This window comes from Lissotriton helveticus, chromosome 11, assembly GCF_964261635.1.
Source record: "Lissotriton helveticus chromosome 11, aLisHel1.1, whole genome shotgun sequence".
In the NCBI taxonomy this organism is placed as follows: Eukaryota; Metazoa; Chordata; class Amphibia; order Caudata; family Salamandridae; genus Lissotriton; species Lissotriton helveticus.
This window is the reverse complement of record NC_136072.1, coordinates 917218170-917243368: the sequence shown is the minus strand read 5'-3', so window position 1 is coordinate 917243368 and position 25199 is coordinate 917218170. Positions and strand designations below refer to the sequence as shown.

The window sequence follows — 25199 nt, the reverse complement described above, 5'->3', positions numbered from 1 at the left end:
TGCTATGGAGCACCACAGGTTTACAGAATTTGCTATATTGTGCCTTTGGGCTTTCTATGTTCCCATGATGCACTCCACTGTACGCCCTGCGCGTTGGCTACCGTATAGATTTGATGTACCAAGATCAGACATTAGTAAACTAGGCTGAAGTGCGTAGCCACCCTGTGCAAACAGGGGTGTATGCTCAGGATACCACGCCCTCACGGGGTGATTCCCAATGTTTGTAACCTTTCAAAATGTTTACGCTATGCGTAGGTTAGGGGAGACTATGACACAACCTAATTGGGGGGGGGGTGGTGGGAGGGGGGGGGGGTTGTTGGGTTTGTTGGCGTGTGCTATGTACTTTTCTCATGTGCGCTGTGCGATCATTGAAATTGGATATGTGACTAGACATCTATTGTGCAGTGGATGTGCTGCATCAACATTGCAATGGAGATGACAAGGGTTTTAACTTGGAACATCCGTGGGCTTAGCGATGGCAGGAAGGCGAGATTAATGCATGTGTATCTCATACGACACAAAAAAGACATTTGCTTTTTGCAGGAGACACATATCAACTCCACACCGTCTCCCAGGCTAAAACACTCCAGATGGAGCTCGATTTATTCTGCCATTTACTCTAATTATGCTCGTGGGGTGGCCATCCTTGTACGACGAGGACTAGATTGGAAGGAACATAATGTGTACTGTGACCCGGAAGGCAGATTTATTGTGGTATACGGCACCCTACTGGGGAAGCCATTGGTATTGCCAGCGATATATGGCCCGAATGTTGACGACCCAGACTTTTTTAGATCTGTATGGACACAAATAGCACTGATGGATTGCCCCACTGTCATTTGGGGTGGAGACTTTAATGTTGTACTTAATGATGCTTTGGATCGTAAGGGGGCATCGAGGCCGCTACACCCAAATGCCAGGCAGGCGTTACTGGACATTCTTCAAGAGGGTTTCTTGCTAGATATATGGAGAACTAGGCACCCGACAGTCAGGGAGGGCACCTGTATTTCGAGTCACCATGCTGCTTGGTCGAGGTTAGATTACTGGCTGGTGTCGCAGGGTGTGGCTACATGGACAGCGAATGTGTGTAATCAGGCTAGATCGCTCTCTGATCATGCCCCGTGCCTGTTGGAAATTAAAGTGCTGGATGCTCCCACTCGTGCCTTCACCTGGCGCTTGCCGCCACACGCATTGTTGGATACAGCATTTACTGAGGAAATAAGAGCAGACATAGTTCAATATTTTGAAACAAACGCGGGCTCAGTGTCAACGGAGTCTGCCCTGTGGGATGCATTTAAAGTGGTGATCAGGGGGCAGTGTATTGCACGTCAGGCAGGGGTACTAAAGGCAATTAGAAGTACGCTTAGCAAGATTGAGGGAGAGCTGTAGGAGCTGGAGTCACGTTTTTGCGACAATTCCACGCCGGACTTAGCGGTTCAAATGAAAGCCAAGCTCCTAGACTTTAATGAGGAGGCACAACGAGAAGTAAAGTTTTTGAGTAAGCAGGCAGAGGCCCGTAGATACGGGGAGGGTGATAGACCCAGCAGGACACTGGCTCGCCTCATCTCCACCAGGTCACAGTCCACGTACACACCAATGCGATCCTACCTACTAGAGACAGAGGGAGTTTATTCCAAATGGCTACTTTGGTTTCCAACCAGTGCACCGCCTTTCCAAAGTTAAGGGCCCATATATCCTGTATGTTCCGACTGATCCAGATGCCTAAATATTTAACAGAGTCCGCTTTGTTCGCCCTAAGTGTGGCAGGGTATGCTCAGACGTGAGTCCCTTGTTCACTTGGCCACTGGATTCAAGATAGCCTGGCTGATGAGGATTATGAATCCGAAACCGGTCCCAGGATGCTTGTTTCCGGTCCAGGGAAGACATGGCTTGGCAGTTCGGGCTGGACTGTTCCCATGAGGCACAGGGTCAGACTGATTTGCATATAGCCATGTCTGAACTGGGGTGGCTGAGTGAACTAAAGAATGGTGATGGATTAAACCGAGATCAGTTGACTGGGGGTGAGTGTTTGATTTGTTCAAGCGCTCCGTCCATCATCCCCTTTTGTAAGGCAATTGCAGAGCACCTTGGGTCTTTGAGGAGCAAGACAAATTATTAAATGAGGCTTGCCAAGACAAAGACACAAGAAACATGGCAGGCTCAAATGGAAGTGTAACCAATAAATATAATGTTTCAAAGTAAAATATAAGGGGGATGGCCACGCCTGTAAAGCGGCACAGGATTTACAAATACTGAAAATGCAGGCAAACACATATGGACTACCTGGAGGAAACATGTTACCGCCACAGAATTGCAGAAGCCGGACAAAAGATGGAGACCAGCTAATCAACATGACTTGTTCGGCTTATGCTAAGGGAGTATTGATATGGATTGTCCCAGGGGTTCCATTCACCCTGCATAATAAGTCCATCAACCCAGGGGGTAGAGATGTAGAGGTTGGGTGATTGACAGGGAAGCACTGGCTTATCTGTGCACCTAATAACAGTCATATCTCATTTACTGAAACACTTACAACAACCTTAATTTAAGCACTGTCCTTGCTTGCTACCAACAAGCATTGCAATAGCTAATAGGACTCGCATTAGGAAAGTGTAAGCTATTGGCTTTGTGAATAACAATGCTATTAATTTATATATTTTCAAAGCCAACACATTAAAGAAATGTGTCATTTTCAATACCAATAGCTCACACTTTCCTAATGAAAGACCTACTGCATTACAAAAGCTTGTTTTTGCAATAGCCATGAAACCAGGGTCACATGGGTACGTTTGGCCCAGTTAAGAAACACCATTTTATATGTTCATATTCCTAATTTGCCTTCTCTCCTTGAACACGATATTTGACACACATTCATTTGCATGCACACACAGGAGAGGTGTGGCGCCACGGCCAGGGCGACTGACGCTGGAATCTGGGGATCATGGTTCGATCACCGGCTCCGGCGGCAGGTTAGCCCAGCACCATCTGACTCTGGGCAATAGCTTGCTTAATCTTCCCGACGGCCCCCAGCGCCTAGAGACCCTTACGGGCGATTGTGCGCTTTACAAATGTGGATTATTATTATTATTATTATAACTCTGTTTTGCTTACACTGCCACTTTGTAGGCACTCTACAAGAACACCTCGAATATTCTGAACATTCATCATGCAAGATGTTATTTGTTTGGTTGCTCGGCAACCGGGCTATCACAAAAGAATAAACAATAATCAGCTTGGTAACATGGAGGATGGTATTATGAATATGGCAAAAAGTTTTTGTTTAGCCAGCCGATCATTTCGGTGACACTGTGAGGTTGCTTCATGCCGGAATTCCAGCTCAGATGATTTCTGTTTTAATTAATTTACATAGTAGGTGGCCACCCGGAAAATTTAACAGAGATCTTACCCTTTGGATAAACGTTGGACACCCCAAAACTAGATCATAACTCCAAGATAGTCTGTTGCGGTCTAATTATAGTACACGGATATGGTACCACAGTTTAGAAGTGGCTGGAACATTTCCAAAATAGTTCAGCCAAAACTGATTTTCTAGTAGTCTTTAAGTGTAAGGCAGTAACAATGATAATGATGAACTTGGTTGGGTTCCTAAAGTAGAAACCGACAGCAGCAGAGACACCCGTTTGTGGTGAATATGGTGTAGCCGTTGCTGCGAGGTCATAACTGCAATACAGCGCTATACAAACGTCTGAATCAAAGCATAACAGATTTGCCTATACAACACGCAAGTGCATCACATACAATTCGCCAGAACGCCTCTTTCAGAAGCTACATGCATCTATGGATAACACTACACACAGGTACGTCACTACTGAAAATTGATATAACATATTCAAACGATTATCCACACTGAAATGCCATCTCTTAGGTAGTGCTCCCAGGATTTGGCACACCCTCCCAAACCATTTGAGAAAGGCCAACAGCACGTCCTGAACAAGCCCCACTCCACCACGCCGAATCCCACTGGGTAACTTTCTCTTGGTTTATGTTGAGCAGCACTCCTGCTTGCTCTGTTGTCTGGCCTGAAATTATTAATTAACTGAAATAATTTCTCTGATCGAATAGGTTATCTCTTGTATACATTTGTTCTGAAATGTTGAGAAGCTCAATGTATAAAAGAGTTGTCTAACGTACATACTGCCTTTGCAACATCAAGATATATCTTAAAATACCTTACTGTTGTATATAGTTAACAAAAGATCGCAAAACACATAACATTCATGCATCCACACATTCATACAGTTAATCATGTAACACTCATACTAATATTTATACGTTTACACTAGCACCTGCACACAGTCACTGTCCAATCAGTGCTAACCTTTAGATTCACACATAGTATATAGAATGCTGGTTTTGTATTTATATGACGTCTTAGAATATTCCATGGCTTTTGGCTAAGACCTCCGCGAGGTCCGCAGTGTTATACAGATGTTTGTATGTGGGCCTGCGTACTTTACACTTGATGAATAAAGACCCTTTAAAGAGATATGATTCCAGCTTTCATTGATTACAACAATCTGGCAACGATTTAAAAACGAATTAGAGGTGGCTCCACTACAATTACACAACAAATGGGAACAGCTGTGAAGAATGCGTCGTAAAATTATATATCCTGCAGTGCTAAAGGAGAAACTGCAGTTTTATGACTTCTGACGAAGCAGGTAGTTACGGAGTTAAAATTTTAAATACTGCTTGCTGTACGGCACAATAACTTAATAATCGGCATGGCTGTAGAGCAAGCTAACACCGTGGAGCGTTGATCAGTCCAGCGTTCATCGGCAACCCTATATGTGTCACAATAGACTGAAGGCTTGAAGCTCTACCTGGGCAATTCATTCCCCTTAATGAGTATGAGGAAACAGTCAAGCATATGCAAAAACAATTTACGGAAGAACCCAATGTTATGATTGAAGGACAGTTTTTTCACGGTAAACAATCTGAACAGAAAGGTATGGAAGAGTACATAGCTGCTTTAAGGGTTCTTGCCGCCTCATGCAAATTCAAAGACATGATTGACGTTTACATAAGAGATCAATTTATTTTTTATTCTTATTTCAAAAAAGTTCAAGGAAGGTTATTGGCTTAGAATATTCCATGGCTTTTGGCTAAGACCTCCGCGAGGTCCGCAGTGTTATACAGATGTTTGTATGTGGGCCTGCGTACTTTACACTTGATGAATAAAGACCCTTTAAAGAGATATGATTCCAGCTTTCATTGATTACAACAATCTGGCAACGATTTAAAAACGAATTAGAGGTGGCTCCACTACAATTACACAACAAATGGGAACAGCTGTGAAGAATGCGTCGTAAAATTATATATCCTGCAGTGCTAAAGGAGAAACTGCAGTTTTATGACTTCTGACGAAGCAGGTAGTTACGGAGTTAAAATTTTAAATACTGCTTGCTGTACGGCACAATAACTTAATAATCGGCATGGCTGTAGAGCAAGCTAACACCGTGGAGCGTTGATCAGTCCAGCGTTCATCGGCAACCCTATATGTGTCACAATAGACTGAAGGCTTGAAGCTCTACCTGGGCAATTCATTCCCCTTAATGAGTATGAGGAAACAGTCAAGCATATGCAAAAACAATTTACGGAAGAACCCAATGTTATGATTGAAGGACAGTTTTTTCACGGTAAACAATCTGAACAGAAAGGTATGGAAGAGTACATAGCTGCTTTAAGGGTTCTTGCCGCCTCATGCAAATTCAAAGACATGATTGACGTTTACATAAGAGATCAATTTGTTTTTTATTCTTATTTCAAAAAAGTTCAAGGAAGGTTATTGGCTTGTAGAAATCCAACAGTGCATGAAGTCAATGACATTGCCAAGGGTATCGAACGATCAATGATATCATCAAACAATTCCAATTCAACCCACATAATTCCACTACACACCACATACACTCCATAACACTTGGATAGATGACATTGTCATTTACAACGCCAATAGCTTCAACTTAAGCAAATGCAAGACCTATTGCATTTCCAATGCTTGTTAATTATTACGTTGTAGAAAGGTGAACAATATTCTTACACACAAATTTGGAAAAAGATACAATTCTATAAATTAATTTGCAGAAATTTATGACAAAGATTTACATGCGAAACAAAGAATTGTGGAGAGGCAAAAAAGGAACAAAGACTTCTAACAATTCTGTCAAAATAGATAAGACGAGAAAATGATAAAAGAAGGAGATTGTTAAAAAAGAAACTGCCAAGGTACAAAAGGGCGAGTCAGTGTACTCTGCACGTGTACAAATTGTGAAAGCTTCAAACAGTGCTGTAGTACTTAAAAACAAAGGATGGTGAAGTAAGAGTGCTGTTTTGTTAAAATATGGCCAAGAAGCATTCTAAATGCATAAAAGATTGACACTAACAGATGATGAGGATCAAATGTATTTTGATTTGCCTGAAAAAAACGTTTTCAAGAGAAGAAGGCGATGAGGTATGTGAGGACACAAGCAATAATGTAAGTGAAAATGATTTGCAAGTTGACGTGCCACAGGAAGTTTATGGTCATTGTTTGTTACAATATTTTGGTTCAGCATCTGTACAGGATGTCAGTTCACAAACTAATGTTAATCGTGATCTGATATTAATGAGAAAGCACGAGCAGGAGGATTACATTACCTAAATAATATTCTGACTTTATAGTGTATTCATGTAAATTTATTTTTTGCTTTATTTGAGGAAAGGGAGATGGTGTATAAAGTTAACACAAGTTCGCAAAACACATTACATTGCTGTACTCACTCATCCAAACATGTATACAACATTCATACTGTAATACATATAACACTAATACGTTCAAACTAGAACCTGCACACACTGTCTAATCACGTAGGGTTTGTAATTATATTACGCCTTTCGGATTAGACCTCGGCGAGACCGGTCTTGTTATACTGATGTTTGTATGAGGCCTGCTTACCTTACATTTGATAAATAAAGAAGCTGTAAAGAGATTTGATTCCATCTTTCATACATTACAACATCCACGGAAGAGTGTTGTCGCTATATAAGGAAAATCAAATAAACAAACCTCACAGCTGAATTCCATCTCTGCATCCATAGTGATTATGCGGACCGTGAAGGTTTTTGGCTGTTTCCTCTTCAGTGAGCTGAAACTCATCCTGGATGCAATCGCGCCAGCCATGACGGCCTGCGTGAGAAGATGAATCCAAAGACAGCCGCACTTCTATTATGTTAAGAGACACATGTCTTGTTTCACGGACGGACCGTAATTTCGGCCGTCTATCCGTTGTCCGGGAAGGATTCTTCAACAGACGCCATTTGTCCGTGATTTTACCTGCTGTTGAGTGACAGCCAATCATGTGCCTTTCTATAACCAACGTAGCTCCAATCTTTACTGTGGATAACAAACAAAGCTTATCTATGATTGGCTTGAAAGACACCAGCCAATCCTAGAGCTCGCTGGTACACTTGCAGGAATTGTTCTCATTGGCCTGTATCAGGGCCAATGAGAACAGCTTTAGGGTTCTCAGCCACAGTACTTCTGGACGCAGTGCATAGTACTTTCAGTCCTTTTATTTTTATTATCTTTTTCGGACCCGGACTTGTCTCCTGTGTGGTGTATGCCTGGCGCTGGCCTAGTTGTGTACCGCTACTGCCAGAAGAAGACCCGGGCCAGAATCACCAGCCAGCCACAGACCCGCCGTTCCCCAGCAAACCTCTCATTCCGATTCGGTGATTTCAGTTTGCTGCATTCTTTGCCTCCAGAAGCATGATGTACGTTTGTTTTCAACGTATGTTGATGACTATGCCTCACTCTTTCCGGTTACCAGAGGCATAGTCTGAAGGGCAATCCCTGCGTTTGTGGAACTAAAACAAATGTGTGTGGAGAGCGAGAGACCGGGAGTGAGTCTCCTCCCTCTTCCCCCCTCCCCTCCCGTGTTTGTTTAAGTTTTACAAACGTTTTATGCTCCCGTCTCCGGTAACCGGAGAGAGTGAGGCATAGTCTGAAGGGGAATCGTGACTTTTGTAAATTAAACATGGGAGTAGAGAGCGAGACCTGGGAGGTGGGATCTGCCACCAGATGTATTTATGTAATGATCCTGAGCTGATGGCCTGACCCCCCAGTCTCTCGGCTTTAAAAAGAGAATTATTTTCCTTGTGTAGATTTTTCACTTCAAAAACTGTCATTCGGGGCAAAGTCTCTCTGACCTTTTTAAAACCGTATAACAATCCCACCTCAGTGGCGTAACGAAACTTGAGGGGGGCCCCCAACAGCCCGGCCCACCACCTACCACTTTGCCCCATCGACCAAAAATAAGCAGACTCCTAAAGCCATATTTTTAGCACTTACCTGTGCATACTTTGATCAGCAAATTTAAATAGAATGCGCTTTAATTGTGTTCTAGGGTTGCCTGTATGAGATCCATGACTGATCAGTAAAGGGAAATGTTAAAATGAAGCTTGTAGTCGGAAAAGCTTAAAAGATAGTCTTTTAATGGAGCAATTTGAATACACAACCCTCACAGACCTGGGTCCGCCCCAACTGTCCTGAGTGAGGTTCTAACAAAAACATTCTCTAAAGAACTTAGAATCCAAAGCACATCATAGCATTGACAAGGTAAAAATACTATAATGAAACTTAACCACAACATATCTCCCTTCTTATAAAAAAAAAAGCCTATTCTAAAACATAAAGTATAAATAAATACCAATGTATCACTAATAGTACTAATTTATTACAACATAACTGTGCATTTATATGTCATAGCTAGCGAGAACACATTACATAATCCTTGTACCAAATTGGTCTTGTTCTTAGTCTGTCAAGAACTTTGGTCATCGTGATGTCAAAATGATTACCTCCAACACGATGATAAAGTTGTGAACGCTGATTATCAATCTTCACTAAACATGATATATTCCAGAATCTAATATCACATTTCTCTTGACCTCGGATATAACAAAAGGACCCATGAATTTAGAATGTCCTTTCTTAACAATACCTGGTTTTCTCACAAGAACAGTATCACCAATATTCCACAAAGTTATTTTTGTGCAGTGTTTCTTATCAAAATTAACTTTGTATTTGTCTTCATGAATTTTCCTTCATGTAGTTATGTCAGCTAAAGATGGTTGATCACAGATGGTATTGCTAATCCTAACCAAACAGGATTTAACTTGCAATGTGGTTTTCTACCTTTGAGTACAGTAAAAGGAGAAACATTTGTGACACAATTAGGAGTTACTCTGTGCGCCCACCACTTTTCTCTTAAGGCTAATTTCAACGATATCCTGTTTTGAATAGCTCGTTAAGCACAGTTCTTAACAATTTTGTTCATGCTTTTCTGCTAATCCATTAGCCTGCGGAGAATATAAAGCAGTTTTAAAATGTACAATTACTTGACTGGAAAGAAATTGTTCCATCTCTGAAGACACGAACTGTGAACCATTATCCGTAATAAGGGTTTTGGGAATTCCCTCTCTAGAGAATTCATCTTTTAGAAAATTAATAACAGTTTGAGTGTTAACTGATGGAACACACTTAGTCACCACCCATTTGGAAGTACAATCCACAAGCAGAATTACAAAACGTTCACTGATTTAATAACTCAAATGGGCCAGCAATATCTAATCCCAATTTCGTCCATGGTTCAATTGGTATCTCAACAGGTGTGATTGGTGCTGAGAAGGTTTTCTTGGACTCATCATTGTTTGCACACTGCCAACAATCTTTTACATCTGTCTCTACCTCATGGTCCATATCAGGCCACCAGTACCATCGACGAAGCCTAGTTTTTGTTTTGTTACGACCCAAATGACCCTTGTGTGCTAAATTTATTATTTTGGTTCTTAAATTGGAAGGAGGAATCAAACAGTTTCCTCTCAACTTTTTCATCCACAATGCTCAACTCCTCTTTTACACAAAAATTATTTGTCATGGAGGACGGTACTAACTTTTCTTTCCCAACCTTTCACAATCCGATCTTTCAAGGTTTTCAAATCAGTCATTCACATAAGAATCATTCCATTCTTTATTTTCTAAAGCTGACTCAGAAATCCAATTTACACTTGGTAAATCATTACTATCTGGATCAGTATGAAAAGGCAATCTTGACATGCAATCAGCCATGCAATTTTTTGAACCTTGAACAAACTCTACCACAAAATTATACTCTGATAATCCACCTATCCAACAAGAAATTCTAGGAAAAAGATTATCTAAATCCCTAGAAGTGAAAATCCTTGTAAGAGGTTTATGATCTGACCTAACTGTGAATGGTATCCCCCATAAAAAAGAGAGAGATAGTACAGCACCTAATCCGCAAAGACTTGCATCCGTAGACAAAACCGTTTTTTTTATTCACATCAAAATTTCCCAAAGTTGGTAATTTTGCAATTCCACTCCTCACATCATTAAATGCTACATCACACTTCTCTGACCATTCAAACTGAGAACCTTTCTTTAAAAGAGATCTTAATGTTTGCGATATGGAAGCAACATTTTGTATACATTTTGAACAAAATTCAGTAAGCCCAAGAAATGAGCGTACTTGATCCTTGTTGGTGGGTTTTAGTGCCTCAATTATACTCTTAGCTAACTCAAATTTTGGACTAACACCCTCACCTGTAATCGTGTGTCCAATATATGTCACTGAAGTGACCCTAAATTTACATGTCTCTTTTTTAATGACCAAACCTACACCTTGTAATCTTCCCAAAACCTGCCATAAAATGTTATCATGCTCTTCAAAATCCTTTCCATAGAGCAAAATATCATCTTGAAAAAATAAAACCTTGTCTAAACCATGTAATACCTGTTTCATAATCCTCTGAAAACATGCCGCAGCGGAGGTAAGTCCAAAGGGCATTCTTACAAACTGAAAAGCTCCAATGGGCGTGACAAATGAGGTCAAATGTTTAGACTCTGGATGTAACTTAACTGGGTGGTAAGCGGAAGACAAATCCATAACACTAAAAATTTTAGCATCCTTTTTTTATAATTCTTTTTAATAAACACAAATAAAATAATACACTTACAATAAATGCACTGAAAAGCCGTTCTGCACAATAAATAATAATAAGTGTATTCGGGTTCAAGGACCATCCAGCACCTCCTGATCCTCCGTTGCCACCGGAGGAGTACATATGTCACCCCTGTATGCATTTCAGGGCCCCCAGATCTTCACCCCATTTCTTGGGTCTACCCCTTGCCACATACACTGCCCGCTCTCTGAACATGCACCAATCCAGATCATGCCTCCATTTCCTGACCGTCGGTGGCTGAGCCGCCCCCCACAGCTGAGCTATATTACGCTTCGCAATACTACATGCCAATGTAGCCCACACCTTTCCATGAGACGTGAGATCAGTCGGGTCCCAAACATTCGGGATACAACGCCGCGCCTCCAGCTCAAACCCCACTCCCCACACCTCCCTCACCTTGGCATGAATAGCTGACCAATACCCCCGAACGAAAGCACACTCCCACAATACATGAAAAAACGTTCCCAGCTCACCATACCCTCTCCTGCAATCTCCACTCACCGCCAAGCCCATTCGCACCAACCGGGGGCCAGTCACGTAACAGCGATGGAGAATCTTTAGTTGAACCAGCCGAAGCCTCATCTGAATGGCAACGACCCGCGGAGAGGCCACTGCCCCTCCAGTCTTCATCATCAAGGAGCAAACCATCCGCTATCCACTGATCTCTCAGGGCCACCAAGGGATCTTCCGCATGGTTAACTAGCTTCTTATAAATCAAAGAAATCGTTTTCGTCGGGAGGTGACCATCCAGCACCCGATCCACCAGCGGGTAGGCCGCCGGGGGCGTCACGCCAAGGGGAATGTTAGCTAGCAGCGCATGCCTAACCTGAAGATACCGAAACCTCTAGCTCCCGTGCATCTGATACCGTTCCTGCAGGGTCTCAAATGGGAGGATACCATCCTTCCCCCATAGATCCCTGACTTGGGAGATCCCAATGAGGTTCCACTTGTCGAATCCCTTAGATTTCCATAGGCTGCCCAACCGTTCCGAGTTCCAGAGCGGAGTTGCCAACGTGATCTTCCCCTCCCACCCCAGGGAGCGGTTCGCCTCTTGCCAGGCCCCAACAGCCACCGCTGCTGGTCCCACCATCGGAAAGCGCCCCTGCCTAGCATACAGTGCCCTAGTAAAGTCCCCTCCAGGAGCCTGACCATGGTCCATAATATAGCTGGGGTCCAGTGGCGAACCATAAATAGCCTGATTAACCGCCGCCAGCTGTGACGCCCAGTAATACTTCCTGATGTTGGGTAAACCGATCCCACCATCGTACCACGGTAGTGTCAATTTCGCAAACGCAATTTGGGGCCTCCCTCCCAGAGAAGTTGCCCCTGGAGAGACTCGACCTTAAAATACGACGGCGGAACCAGGTCCATAGAATTCTGGAGCGCATAAAGGAAACGAGGGAGAGCCATCATCTTAAACAAAACGGCTCAGCCAAGAAGAGAAAGGGGAAGAGCCTTCCAGCGATCAACATCTCGCCGAAGCCGAACCAACAGAGGCAGCAAATTATTGTAATATCTACTCCGAGGGTCCAAGGATATAAAAATGCCTAAATATTTAAAGCCCACCACTTCCAATTTAACCGGGCAGCGCAGGGGGACCTCCGGGGGTCACCACTCAATACGAACAAGACCGACTTCGTCCAATTAATAGCAAAACCTGAATATCTACTGAACACCTCCAGGACATCCAAAAATGCCATAGGCGATGCTTGGGGAGAGGACCGGTACAAAAGAATATCATCTGCATAAATAGATATCTTGTCCTCCCAGTCTGGCGTCCATCGGAGTCCCCTAATCGACCTATCCTCACACGGGTGCCCATGCCACCGCGAGGAACAAAAGGGGTGCCCAGCGAGGTGAATCCAACAGCAGGCACTGATCCCGTGCCAATCTGCAGCCGGGGAGGGCCCCCCCCCGGCCCCACGCCCCTGCCAGACCACAACACCAGCAGATCCAGCAACACTGGGGAGGCCCACTCCAAGCCTCAGGGCCTCTCCCCAGTCTTCACGATCTTCGGGGCTCTCAAGGGGCAAATCGAACCCCCCCTCCCCCCCCCCCCCTGTCCGGTGGGGGTCCTGCTATGCCAGAATACGCCCCCGGGGCAAAACACCAGCCGACCCGGACCGCCGACCGGGCTGGCAAAAGGCCGCCCCGGTGGCCGATGTTGTGCCACTCCGTCAGGCCACTCGAGTCCCCGGCTTCCGTAAAGCGCAGGCCGCAAAACTTCAGGCAGCGCTGCGCAGTCCCGGGGGCTCGCAGGATCCTCGGGATGGTCGCTTCGGTCACCGCTAGGCTTCCCCCGCCTATTGCACTAGGCGGGGGACAGGATTACTGGCAGGATATTAGGCCGGTGGAGCTGGGTCAGCCGGAGCCGATCGTCAGGTGGCCATCTTGGTCGCCGGCTCGGCTCCTCCCCCCCAATTTTAGCATCCTTGATGAGAGTAAGTGTTACATTGATATTTGGTAAACGTTGTCTATCAACCCAAATTAATTTGTTTAATCCTACCATCCGCACATAAACGTATCTCTTTTCCACCATCCTTGGATGCTAAAACTACCAGGGCCAACCATTCGGAACTCCTAATCACCTCAATCACCCCTTTCTCTTTGAGCTTCTCAATCTCGCGTTTCAATGGTTCCATCATCATATTCGGCACTTTCCTTATTCTTGCTACAAAAGGTATCGCTCCTTGCTTCAAAATGATTTTACTATGAAAATGAAGAACATTTCTAGACCTGATAAACGCCCATCAAGAGAGGGGGGCACACGTTGAGACAGCGGCTTCCACACACCTACCAGTTCATCGCGTTTGACGGTGCGGTGGTGTCGTTTTCAGACGAAGCACCTGTTCTCACAGCTCCTCAGAAAGAGCTGTGGTGGTGATGAGGGGACTGTAAAGAGCGCAACTACGGCGAGCGAAACGTAAGTTACGTAACACCCAGTATCTGAGTAGGATCGGATTTAGATTGCGAAGTGGTTGCTGGCTGCGTGGCCCGCCGAAGACCCCTGGACCTCAGTCCCCCCCCCCCCCGGCACCGCGGGGGCTTGTATTACACCCCGTACTCTATTCCATGTCAGATCGCCTTGAGTAATATGTATTTTTCTCTCCTGCCTTTTGCAGGCAGAGGCTGTAGACACCGCCTCTGACCTAGTCACAGTAATTATATCTTGTGCCAGAGCCTACGATTCTTGCCCCCTCAACCCATCAATCCCTGAAGTATTTGGCAGGGGTTGCCCAGAAATTCATCCTGCCCCTCTTGCTCCACATTCTCCATAGTCTGTCCTGGAGCCCCTGCATTCCCCTGGCTCACCTCTCCTGGACCTGCTGAAGGAGCTGCCTTCTCTATGGAGTCTCTTTCCTGGTCCAAATTCCTGCCCTTTCTGGCCACTAGGAAGATTGCTGGAGTAGTTCTTTTCCCGATGCCAATAGCGCTTGACTAACTGCAACTGTCCCCAGCCGCTCCACGTCGTCGTTTCTCCTGGGTGGTTTCCGGGGGCCTGATCGAAGCGGTATGATTTCCTGTACCAACCGTCTTTCCGCTCATGGTGTTCTTCGGCGGCATCCTATCCCGAGCTGTACACTGATCCTGACCCTCAGCTGAACGCTGCAAGGCTCCTCGAGGGGGGGTGCCAGATCAGACAGGAGTTTGGATGTGTAAGTCGGGAGCCGTACGCCTCAAAGCACTGTAGCGTGAGTTGATCCCACCACATGTCCCGTTATCTGTTTTTCCCCGAATTCCATATTCAGCCGCGTTCTTCTTATAGAAGGTACAGGGGATAGGTTTACGAGAGCTCACTTGGCCGAGCGATCGGCTGCCTTCTTGCCCTTTTTCCCTCCTAATGCACCTTTAAGCTAGATATTGTGTCTGGCTGGCTTCGATATTCCCTGGTCATGTTCCCAGGATCAGACAATGTATGCAGAACTCGGGCAGGTTTTATAAATGCAGGAGGCAGTGTTCGTTCAAGAATATTTTAAGATACTGGTACGAAACGCGCAAAGTACCGCATCACTGGCACAAGTGAGGTGATGACATTTAAAGAGATGTTACAAGATGTCTGCCTGAATCTCAAATCAGCCGGTCTCTCGATTTCCTTAAAGACTAGAGCGCTCAGCCCCAATTTAGGCCGGTCCAAGGTTATCTGCATTTGAGACAATTTATAATGTCCCTGTATGCCAGTCCGCTTCATCCCATGTTTGTTTAAACATTTAAGTTTTACAAATGCTGTGATTTTCCTATGCCTCAGTCTCCGGTGACCAGGTCAGCCTAAAAACAGCTGAATCTCGGGTCACAGTATTATGTTTAGGCCTAATTATGTTGCGTGATAGTAGCATGCACAAGTTTAATATAGCATGGATGTATTAAACTCATTACATTCTGCTCACTAGAGTGCTAGGTTGCATTACTTTAGGCACTATGTATGTGGAGTTATTTTTGGTTGAGGTGACCCGTTTAACGTTGTTTGGTGATGTTTAATTCAGTTTTTTATTTACTTAGGTTAAGTCACATTACGTTCGGTTGAGATTATTTTTATTTTCATATGCTGTGTCATACTATATTCTTCCATGTGCAATTCCAAGTCACCACTTAAGGATTTGGGGGGCCATGGGCCAAACGAATTTTGGGGGGCCACTCTTCACAACAGCTTTGAATTTATTATCAAATTCAGCTCTTTCATGCCCTATTTGGTGAGGTCACTGAAACAGGCAGGCTGGTACAAATTGTAACTGTTTACATCTACTGTTCAGGCCAGGATAGTGATGTGTTTTCAATATTCTAATTCAGCAGGTCACTAATGTTGCATTTGAACATGCCGCTTGCAACCCAGCGTTACACTGTCCTGAGTACCTTAATTTATTAGCTTTACACCCAACATACATACTTCTGTGGTGATGAGCACTACAAGTGGGTGTTATTTTTTGATTGCTAAGCTTTCAGAAAGTTGCATTTTTGGATCTCGGACGTATTGTGGGAGAGCATGCTCTTCCTTTGCGTAGTACTGCATTTTGCCCTGAACTTTACTTATATCTATAGGCTGTGTATTTTGACAAATTTCTGTCTAGTGACAGATTTTTGCTTATACCTATAACATCTGGATTGGTGTTCACAAAATTCCTAAACTTTGCAGTCAAAACATAATAGAAAAGTGGACTAGTTGGCAATCTTGTTGCGGTGGTACTGGCAAACGACATGTGAAAACAGAGGATGTAAGCAAAGGGCTGCTATTAAAATGACCTCAGGCACTCAGCAGTGCACATAAGCTAGTGCAGAAAGGGTTGCTGGCCTCTAAACAGCCAGGCCCTATTATATACTAGGGACTTATAGGTAGGTTTTATCCCCCCACCCAATAATCTACTTGGGATTTATAGGGTAGGTCATGCCAGATTTAAGTGCACCCTTTTATATAGTTTACTCTAATGCATGTGTGTTTTCGCTTGAGCTTTCAACTTAACATTGGGCCGGGTTAGACGGAGCCTTTAAGACTTTTTGGGCTTTATAGAAGTCCTTCCAATCCACTATGGCCAGGATGGATGAGGGGGCAGTCCAGTGAATGAGAGGAAAGTAAGCATGTGACCTGTTTTATTTTCTTCATTGAATACAGTATGAATCTACATATCAAGTGTGTTGGGTATTTTACAGAGTACTTTAAGGGAAAAAATGCAATGTCTGATTAGGAGTCCGGCGAAGGTGCTGCAGAGGAATTCTTCACATCAAATAGCTAGGTATATTCAGATGCAACGTCTACATCGCAGTCAAACTCCTTGTAAAAGCCACCCAAGAAACTAGCAAAAAAAGGGCTTTGTGAAGTACAGACTAAAATGGGAAATTTCAAACCGCAACATCCGGAAGGTGCCAGAAGATGTGTACATGGCCAGGTGCAACCTCTGCAATAAAGACCTTTGCCCATGGGGGAGAGCGTGATCACAAAGCCAATGAGACAGGAGCACAGCAAAAGAAAAATGCCTCCGGCAGGGCAAAGATAGTCACACTGTCATCTTACCTGCAACCAAGCTTCCAGCCAGAAGGATCCAAATGAAGTCATTGCTTACTTCATCATAATGTGACATAGGTTTGATGTAATTCTTGTACACTCTTCTTGCTTTGTCACACTCTAAGACTCCCAAACTGAATAGGCGAGCCATCTAACAATTTTCTGTCACTTTCTTTAAATGTGCAGCAGTGTTTACTAAGTCAGGTTGCCTCTACCGTGCTTTTCTCACTCTTTTTATATTAAGAGCACGTTATAATTGCTTTTGGGTTGCCAGCTGACACTTAAGTTTAAATTTGCAGTTCTATGCCCCATTGTGACCACTGTTTTCTTCACCAATGGAGATTTTCTTTACATGTTTATACCTTTTTGTATTCTTTTTAACATTTTAGGTCACAGCTGCAGAGGTGACTCAGGTGTACCATGCTGTGAAGCATCACATCTCCTAACACGCTCCCTGGATTGTGGCATCAGGCTAAGCAAAATAATGTATACTGATTCATCCATTGTGATGAAAGCATCCTGTGGCCGCACAAATGCATCGAGCATCACTGCTTGTGTTTGCACCTCTATCGTTGCAGCAAGCACAAGAAGACTTAAAAGATGGATGTTTGTCTGTTTGCCGTGATACCTCAAACAAAGTTAACATTAAACTCTACCCAATTTTGTTGCAGCACTTTAATTTCACCTCCGGTGTGGCCTACACTCTGCTGGATTTCTATGAGGATGCAGCAGAGACTGCTACAGCTATTGCAGAGCAGATCGCAACAAAATGAAATTACCACGGGTTGAAAATGGAGCACGTCGCTGCATACTCTGGGAACAATGCAAGTGTCGACTGTGGACGACATCATTCTGTGTTCCAGCTCTTGAAGGAGGCAAATGGAAACATTCTGCCAGCAAACTTGTCTGCCCAAATCCTGCATAACTGTGCTAAACAAGCCATTAATTAACTTTCAATAGATGTAGAATCCTTTATTCTAAAAGTCTACAGTCATTTCTCTTCTTCCGCAAAGCGAACAGCGGAGTTGAAAGAGTTTTTCTCTTTTGTGGACCTCGAGTGGCAGCTTTTGTTTCCGCATGTCCCAACACGGTGGCTCACGTTGATCCCAGCCATTGCTCGAGTGTTGAAGTGCGGGCAGTACTAAAATCCTATTTCCTTTCCCTTGGGTCAGAAAAAACACCCAGAGCGATATGGGATTTTCTAGGACTTGAACGTGGAGAGACCGCTATGTCACTAGGCGAGGTTTATCTTTTCATTGTGCACGGCATTGGTAATTTTCAACAGTGTTTCCTGCAGCTGGAGAAGGATGAGCTGAGCGCCCCAGAGGTACCCGGAATCTTCAGACTATTAAGGAGAAACTTAAAGGACAGAGTAGGAAATCTGTTCTTTAGTTTCCACATCCACACTTATTTAATATCCCATGACTGAGTTGATTTAAAAAAAAATTTTAAAAATTGGAGCGCTCCCTAAAGTACTTGGAAAAATGGTTTAATTTTTCAGAGAGCCATTATTTAACAATGAAACCATGCTGCTTAAAAGAACCTCTCACTTTCCAGCAGCTATGCAAAGCTGCTGATGCAGTTAGCTTGACCTGGCATCTGGAACTCCAACATTTATTGAATACAGTATGAATCTACATATCAAGTGTTCCTGCTATGCGAGTTGTGGCAGGCACCAACTTGCCATGTGTGCAGAAATGGCTGAATGCATTCACAAAGTTGCCTTGTGATGTTCCTAACCTAAAAAAAATATCATTTATACTTAGTTTGCCAGGCAGTAATCCACCTACTGAAAGAATTTTTTTCTCAGTTGAAGTTCACCTGGACTGACACTCGAAATAGGTGTGATGTGGATCTTGTTAAGGCAGAATTGCAGATCCAGGCGAACATGAAACATTCCTGTGCTGACTACTATCAATTGGCTCCTAAGAACAAAGAACTTCTATAGTGCGCTCGTTCAGAGAAAAAGTATCATTCCAAACACTAGCACCAAAACTAATATTACCGAGGTCTAAATCCTATTATTTCCGTGGTCAAATTTTCCTTGGTGTGCTGTACTACTTTTTAACATAATATAAACTTATTTTGACTTGTACTTATGTTTGTCTATTTACTTACATACTATTGCACAACCTAATTTGTAGTGTCTGTAAAACTTGCCCTTTGTCGCGAATTTTTTTCCGGAATTTTGACCTTTTGTCCTGAATGTTTACACTCAACGCCCTGAACTTACACCCATTCTAGTTGGTCACACTAGTGATATGGAATCAGAAACTGCTGGATGATCCTTTCATTTGGGATGTGTATCACTGTAGCACAATTTGTGTTAGCTGTTACAAGAAACAAAGTTGGAGATATCGACGCCTTTACTTAACGTGCCCTGTGACGTTGTCATTCGATACCACTGATCATCATTCACTAAGGATTTGTGCTCTGTGCGGTTTTTCAGCTCTCCCAGTGAAATAGTTTGGGAAAGGTCAGAGCGGGAGCATAGGGTCTTATTTATACCCTAAAGTCTATAATATGGGTTTTCTCTCTGTAACCGTATGGCATTACTAAAGAGTCCGCAAAGGCCGAAAAAGGCCTACTCCTTACACTAATACAAATGCACGCAGACTGGACACTTAGAAGGGAAAACGTAGGGGCTTTGCACAAACCCCCTTAGACTCCGAGCCAGGAAGCAATACATACACAAGCTGAAACCATATTGGCCACTCCCGGGCTCTATAGCTGCTTCCCATTTGCCGCGGTACTAGGCCTCACCCCGTTTCCCATGACTTGTACAGCTTGCTTTCTGATTGACCGGAAAAATGGAATAATAAACGATAATTTATATTCGGCGTGCCAGCCTTCTCTTCTTAAGCAGCCAATCATTACTGTCCCCATAAAGTTACCGAACAATAATTGGTTGGCATGCCATATGTCATTCATTTATACATTGTTCGGAAATAAACCACTAGGTGAAAGTCTTGTTGAGTGTGCCTCTATTACAAACAAATAGAAGTGACGACGGACTAGAACCAAAACACAGTTTAAAGAAGTAGAGAGCTATTCGTACATCAACGTTCAAGGCACGCATCGCCGGACGCCATGCTGTTAAGGGAAAATAACTTTTGTAATCTGCTTTCGTGTGCAGTCACAAGAAGAGAAAGAAAGGTGTTCTTATTCTTTGATGCTTAAAAATAGGGTTAATATATGATAACTCCTAATATTTCAGCCACAACTTTGCGAGGCAAACCTAGGGGCAACACAGTGTGGTTATTGGTTAGCATTTCCTGTTTTTGTTTCCTGTTCTGAGGTGGTGTTTATATACAGTTTTATAACCCCTTCCGTACTCCCGTCGGCCAAAGGCTGTCGCGAGCACTACCTGGCTAATGCTGCACATGTCCGTTGGCTGACGTGGCCCCGCCCTCGCGTTAAAACCGCAGAGTAATTCGCGCTGCGGTTGAGCGGTTAAAGTATTAGCTGTTTTGATTTATTTATTATTAAAGTCTTGTTTATAGTTAAGCATTGTTAGTATGAGTAATGATGTACTTGTCAGAAGGTGGAATGTTAGTGGTGAAATAGAATGTTGGGGCAATGGGATTGTAGGAAGGACGAGGAAGCCGCCAGCCGGAAGTGCACGACAACGGGCGAGGACTCCCAAAACAGACCGGAAGCCACCAGCAGTCTAGCTCTGCGAGATGACGTGGGATCATGTGGACAGAGGAAGGACGATAAAACTACAGGAACAACGAAGGAAGGGCATAGTCTGGAGACAGTGAGTTGGAGAGTGGCGGGAGACGAGGAGTCCAGGTATCGAGGAGGAGAAGACCGGCTACCAGAGGGGCCGAGGACCGAAGACCAGCTGCCGGAGGAGCTGAGCGTCGGAGACGAGCTACTGAAGGAGCCGAGCACGGAGAGAAACCCCAAGAGAGCATACAAGGCGCACATACCCGGTGGCCCAAGGAAGGGAGAGGACACCCCGGGTCCAGACGCCACGGCCCTGTTGACGGGTCGTGGCCCTAGACCAGTGCCTTTGAGGGGTGCATTCTGGTGGGGGTGGTGGGGTGATAAGGGGAAGTATAAGTCACTGATTTTGTCAGCATCCCTTCCTGCACACCCAGCCCTTTTCCCCGTTTTTCTTTAATTCCCTCTCCCTACACTACGCCTGGTGATGGTAGCACACAAGTAGCCATAGGAAGGACTGTGTAATTAATCCCGGTCCCTTTCTTTTACTCTCTACCCTTCTGTGGTGCCTTACGGGGGCGAAGAATTCCGGAAAGCAGCAAGACGAGCTCAGAGGCCAAGACTAAGAAGTAGACGGCCCACCTTGAAGTCAACCCAAGACCTTCTTCAGCTTTTTTTTTTTCTGAAAAGTGAAATTACCCATTGAGTAATAGACTAAAAATCCTGAAAATAAAAAGGAACTGGTTAAAAGTCTAAAAACGATCCCATTCTTGTGTTGGACACTCGGACAGCCTACAGGGATTTAAGATTTTATTAGGAACATGTTATGGAGGAATGCTCTCATGATGAACCAACAGAGAGTATTTCCATATAAGTTTGATTGCAAGCACAACCTGGCGCCAGTACTTACAAAGGTGTCAGCAGCAACTGACCCCAATGGAACAATGGAATTCCCTCCGCCATACAATCTAAGGCAGAACCATATAAACAGAACATATGCAAACATAAGAATGTAACTACATCATAACATATCCCCTTTCCTCCCCTGAGACGAAAACAAAATGGAAAAAGAACCAACAGAAAAATGCTGCCCATGTTTAAAGAACCAAATGAGGTCCCTAACCACTCATCTGCCAAAGTCGTCAAGGTAAGCGGGTGTCCTACACACTCTGGAACTGCACTTGAACATAAAAGCACCACTTTCTTCTAAAGAAGCACCATCACCGTGATTCAATTCACCACCCATGACTTCCACATCCTTCATTAACATTGCTGCTCAACATCCATCATCCCTCTGCCTTATATATTCTCCTCCCCTTTGATAGAATGCAATGTTCCTAAAATTCCACCTAATTGTTCCCACGTCAACAATGCAGAAAGGACCTTACAATTTGGTAAGACCGCTCTTAATTGATTTGGATCACACTTTGACCCAAACACCAAGGCTTGCTTTGACCCAAACACCAGGGCTAAACCTTGCATTACTGCTTCCCAAAAAACAATTGTACCTCTCCTACCTTCGCCATTCCTTCAACCAAGCAGGAACTAACTTGGTACCAGGCAAATGGGCATGCATAACCTGGAAAGGAATTTTCTGTGTTACTGCGCGATATGCCCCCACCATACTGGCTACCATTTCCTCAACGTCGCAATGATTCGCAATGGTGAGTTGCATGGTGCAGTTCGCCAATCGGTTGACCCTTTCTGCTAAACCTTTACCGCTGGGGTTGTAGAACGAGGTGCTTGCATATCTTATGCAACTACCATTTGGTGTGGAGTTAGCTGGGTACCAATTGTCAGTTATCAACACCACAGGAACAACTTCCTCCTCAAAATATTTCCCATCGCTGCGATGGTAGATTTCGAAGTCCCGTCTTTCATGAACTTAACAATAATCCACTTAGAATGTACATCAACCACAATGACCGCAAACCTTAAATCTACGGACAACTCCATCATGGGGCCTATAAAGTCTAAACAAATCGTATGCCAAGGGCTGGTGGCTTAGTGGACTAATGCGTCCACTTTATGGGCCTGTGTTCAACCTCATGGTCACAGGTTCAAATCCCGGCGGGTCCACTCAGCCTTTCATCCATCCAAGGATGATCAAATGAGTAACATTGAGTTGGGTAACAATAAACACCCGTTATTCTGTGCCAAGATACCCTTTCTGGGCGAACATGCGCTTTACAAATACCCATATAATGTAGGGCCTCCCTGGATCATCAATGTGTCTTCCATCATCCCTACACTCCTCTTCTCACTCTTCTTACAGATGGAGCAACACTCCACCCACCTTTTCACCTAGTCCAAGGCTTGGCCCATGAAACTCTTCCTTTAATCTCTTACTCGTCAAACCTTGGCCTAAATGACCCTCATGAGCCAAGTCAAACAACCTCCATCTGAAACCCACCAATGGAACAAAACGATCACCCCTCATTAAAAGTTTCGTTCCACAAATAGATAGCTCATCCGCCACCTTAAAGTAAGGCTGCACATTCCGTGACAATGTGCTCTCTTGCCGCCCCACATTGAATCAATTTGCACACCTCCTTAAACACGACATAAAGTTCCATTTCTTTCTCCCACTGGTCAATAGGGGAACCCTCTAAACCCCATTGAACTGCATCATGTATGGACACCACAGCACCCTCCTACTCAACGTTTTTCACAGTCATGGCATCTACAGTCTCCCAATCCAACAGTAGCCTAGACAAGCATTTAGCTTGTACATTCCTCCAACCCTGGAATAATGTCAAGTTATAGGAGTATTCTTGAAGCCTAGCCACTAGTCTGGTGGACCATTTGCCTGCCACATCAGACGACAATATTTTCATCAGGGATTTGTGACCCATGCACAACACAAAACAAGTACCCCAGAAATAAACACAAAAGAGTAGCACTCTAGCTTCCTCTGTGACGCTGTTGTACTAGAGTGTGGCTGTTCCAGGCGACGTGGCTGCTCGATGTGTGTCACTGCTCATGAAGCAGGACCCGCACCAGGGTAGTTCAAGCATGAATCCAAAGTTGTGACTTTTGAAATGTAAGCAAGCAGTCGTGCTCTAGCCACAACAGTTGGAGACGTAGTAAGGAAAGGATACAAGAAAAAAAAACTATCGAAATCTCTCAGGTGTCTCAGAACGGTGGCCAAAGTCTGCCCCTTTCATTGGTGTCAATTTCAATGAGTACGCCTCCTACAGTGAAAACAGGACCACATAGGTTGTGCCTAGTTTTGTTTCAATCCTCCACACTGTCCAAGTCGTCCTTATTGGATGGTACTTGTGAAATAAAAGAAACGTGACCTCTTTCATTTTCAATTACTGTAATCCTTAACTAAATCAGGTGGAAACAAACCTCAAGTGATGAAGATATCCAGTTAGTACTCTACATCCCTCATCCTAGTCATCACTTGATGAGGCATACCCAAGCCAAAAAAGGCCTTTGGCAACAAAAAAATCTCTTCAACTCTACACATCCTTTTCATTTTGATGCTGTCTCACCTTGATCAGGTAAAACATAAGTGACAAACAGAGTCCGATTTTTCTGTACTTACTGTATCTGCTGGGAAGGTTAATATCCAGTAAATGTAACAGACTTTCATTTTTAGACACAGTATTTGGAAAGAAGTAAGGAAGAACCACTTCCTGAGACAAGTGAAACCATGAGCGAATCTTAGGCAGAAAAGGGATTAGATTTCATAACTACATCATCATCCAAAACTCTCAAAAATGGAGGACGACACAAGACCTGGAAACTCACCCAAACATCATGCAGATGTGATGGCTACAAGAAATGACTCCTTAAGAGAAACATTTTAAATCCACTGTTTCTAAAGATTCAATAGGATGGTGCTGAAGACATTTCAAAACAAGTGAAAGATCCCAGGAAGGAGCCATATTTCAAGAAAAAGGTATCAAGATAGAAAAGCATCTAAACAGTGTGTGGAAACAAAGGACTCAGAATTTGAAGAAGGAAGGTCATCAATCCGAAAATCCTTAATTGAGAACCACTGTAGATTAACAGTTACTAAGGAATTGCCTTTCTTAAACCCCTGTAACAAAAGCTCCAGAATAGAAGAAATGTCAAAAGAAGTTGCTTAGATTTAGTAAGATATATACCAAGAATTTAAGTTAGACCGATGCTTAGAATAGGACTTCAACATTAAAGGTGTTCTCGAACCTTGCATAGCTTGAACCACCTTTGAGGAAAGACCTTTCTGTAAAACTCTCAACCTCCAGAGTGTGATCTTCAGATTGCTGACCGTATTCCCTTCCCTGAGTTCCAGAGGAAAGAATGACAGAATCCAAGGAGGATACTGGGCTATCCTCTTCAGGAGAGGCAACTGTGTTCTGCATGGCCAGAAAGGAACAACTGGAATGTCATTCGCCCGTTCCTTCAGGATTTTCAAGAACAACTTTGGAATCAAAGAAAACCGAGGAAAAGTATAAAGAGGTTTTTTTTGTTTTTGCCCCTGGATCAAAAAGTTATCCTTCTT

General features: G+C 43.8%; 1 protein-coding gene and 1 long non-coding RNA gene across 4 annotated transcripts in view; one reads left to right on the top strand and one right to left on the bottom strand.

Moving 5' to 3' along the window:
- The window catches only part of NF2 (NF2, moesin-ezrin-radixin like (MERLIN) tumor suppressor), a 493960-nt gene extending 486535 nt beyond the window's left edge, over positions 1 to 7425 (bottom strand). For 2 of the 3 annotated variants that reach the window (XM_078667193.1, XM_078667192.1), the window contains exon 1: positions 7067 to 7425. In XM_078667193.1, coding sequence (XP_078523319.1) covers positions 7067 to 7180 — 114 coding nt within the window. In that variant the 5' untranslated portion in view covers positions 7181 to 7425. The remainder of the gene's footprint in view (positions 1 to 7066) is intronic. The other variant, XM_078667194.1, reaches the window with a different exon arrangement.
- Positions 7426 to 7559: 134 nt separating this feature from the next.
- Positions 7560 to 19130, top strand: LOC144791310 (uncharacterized). Its single transcript, XR_013602358.1, has 2 exons — positions 7560 to 7773; positions 17425 to 19130. It is a non-coding gene; the product is annotated as an uncharacterized LOC144791310 (long non-coding RNA).
- Positions 19131 to 25199: the final 6069 nt, after the last annotated feature.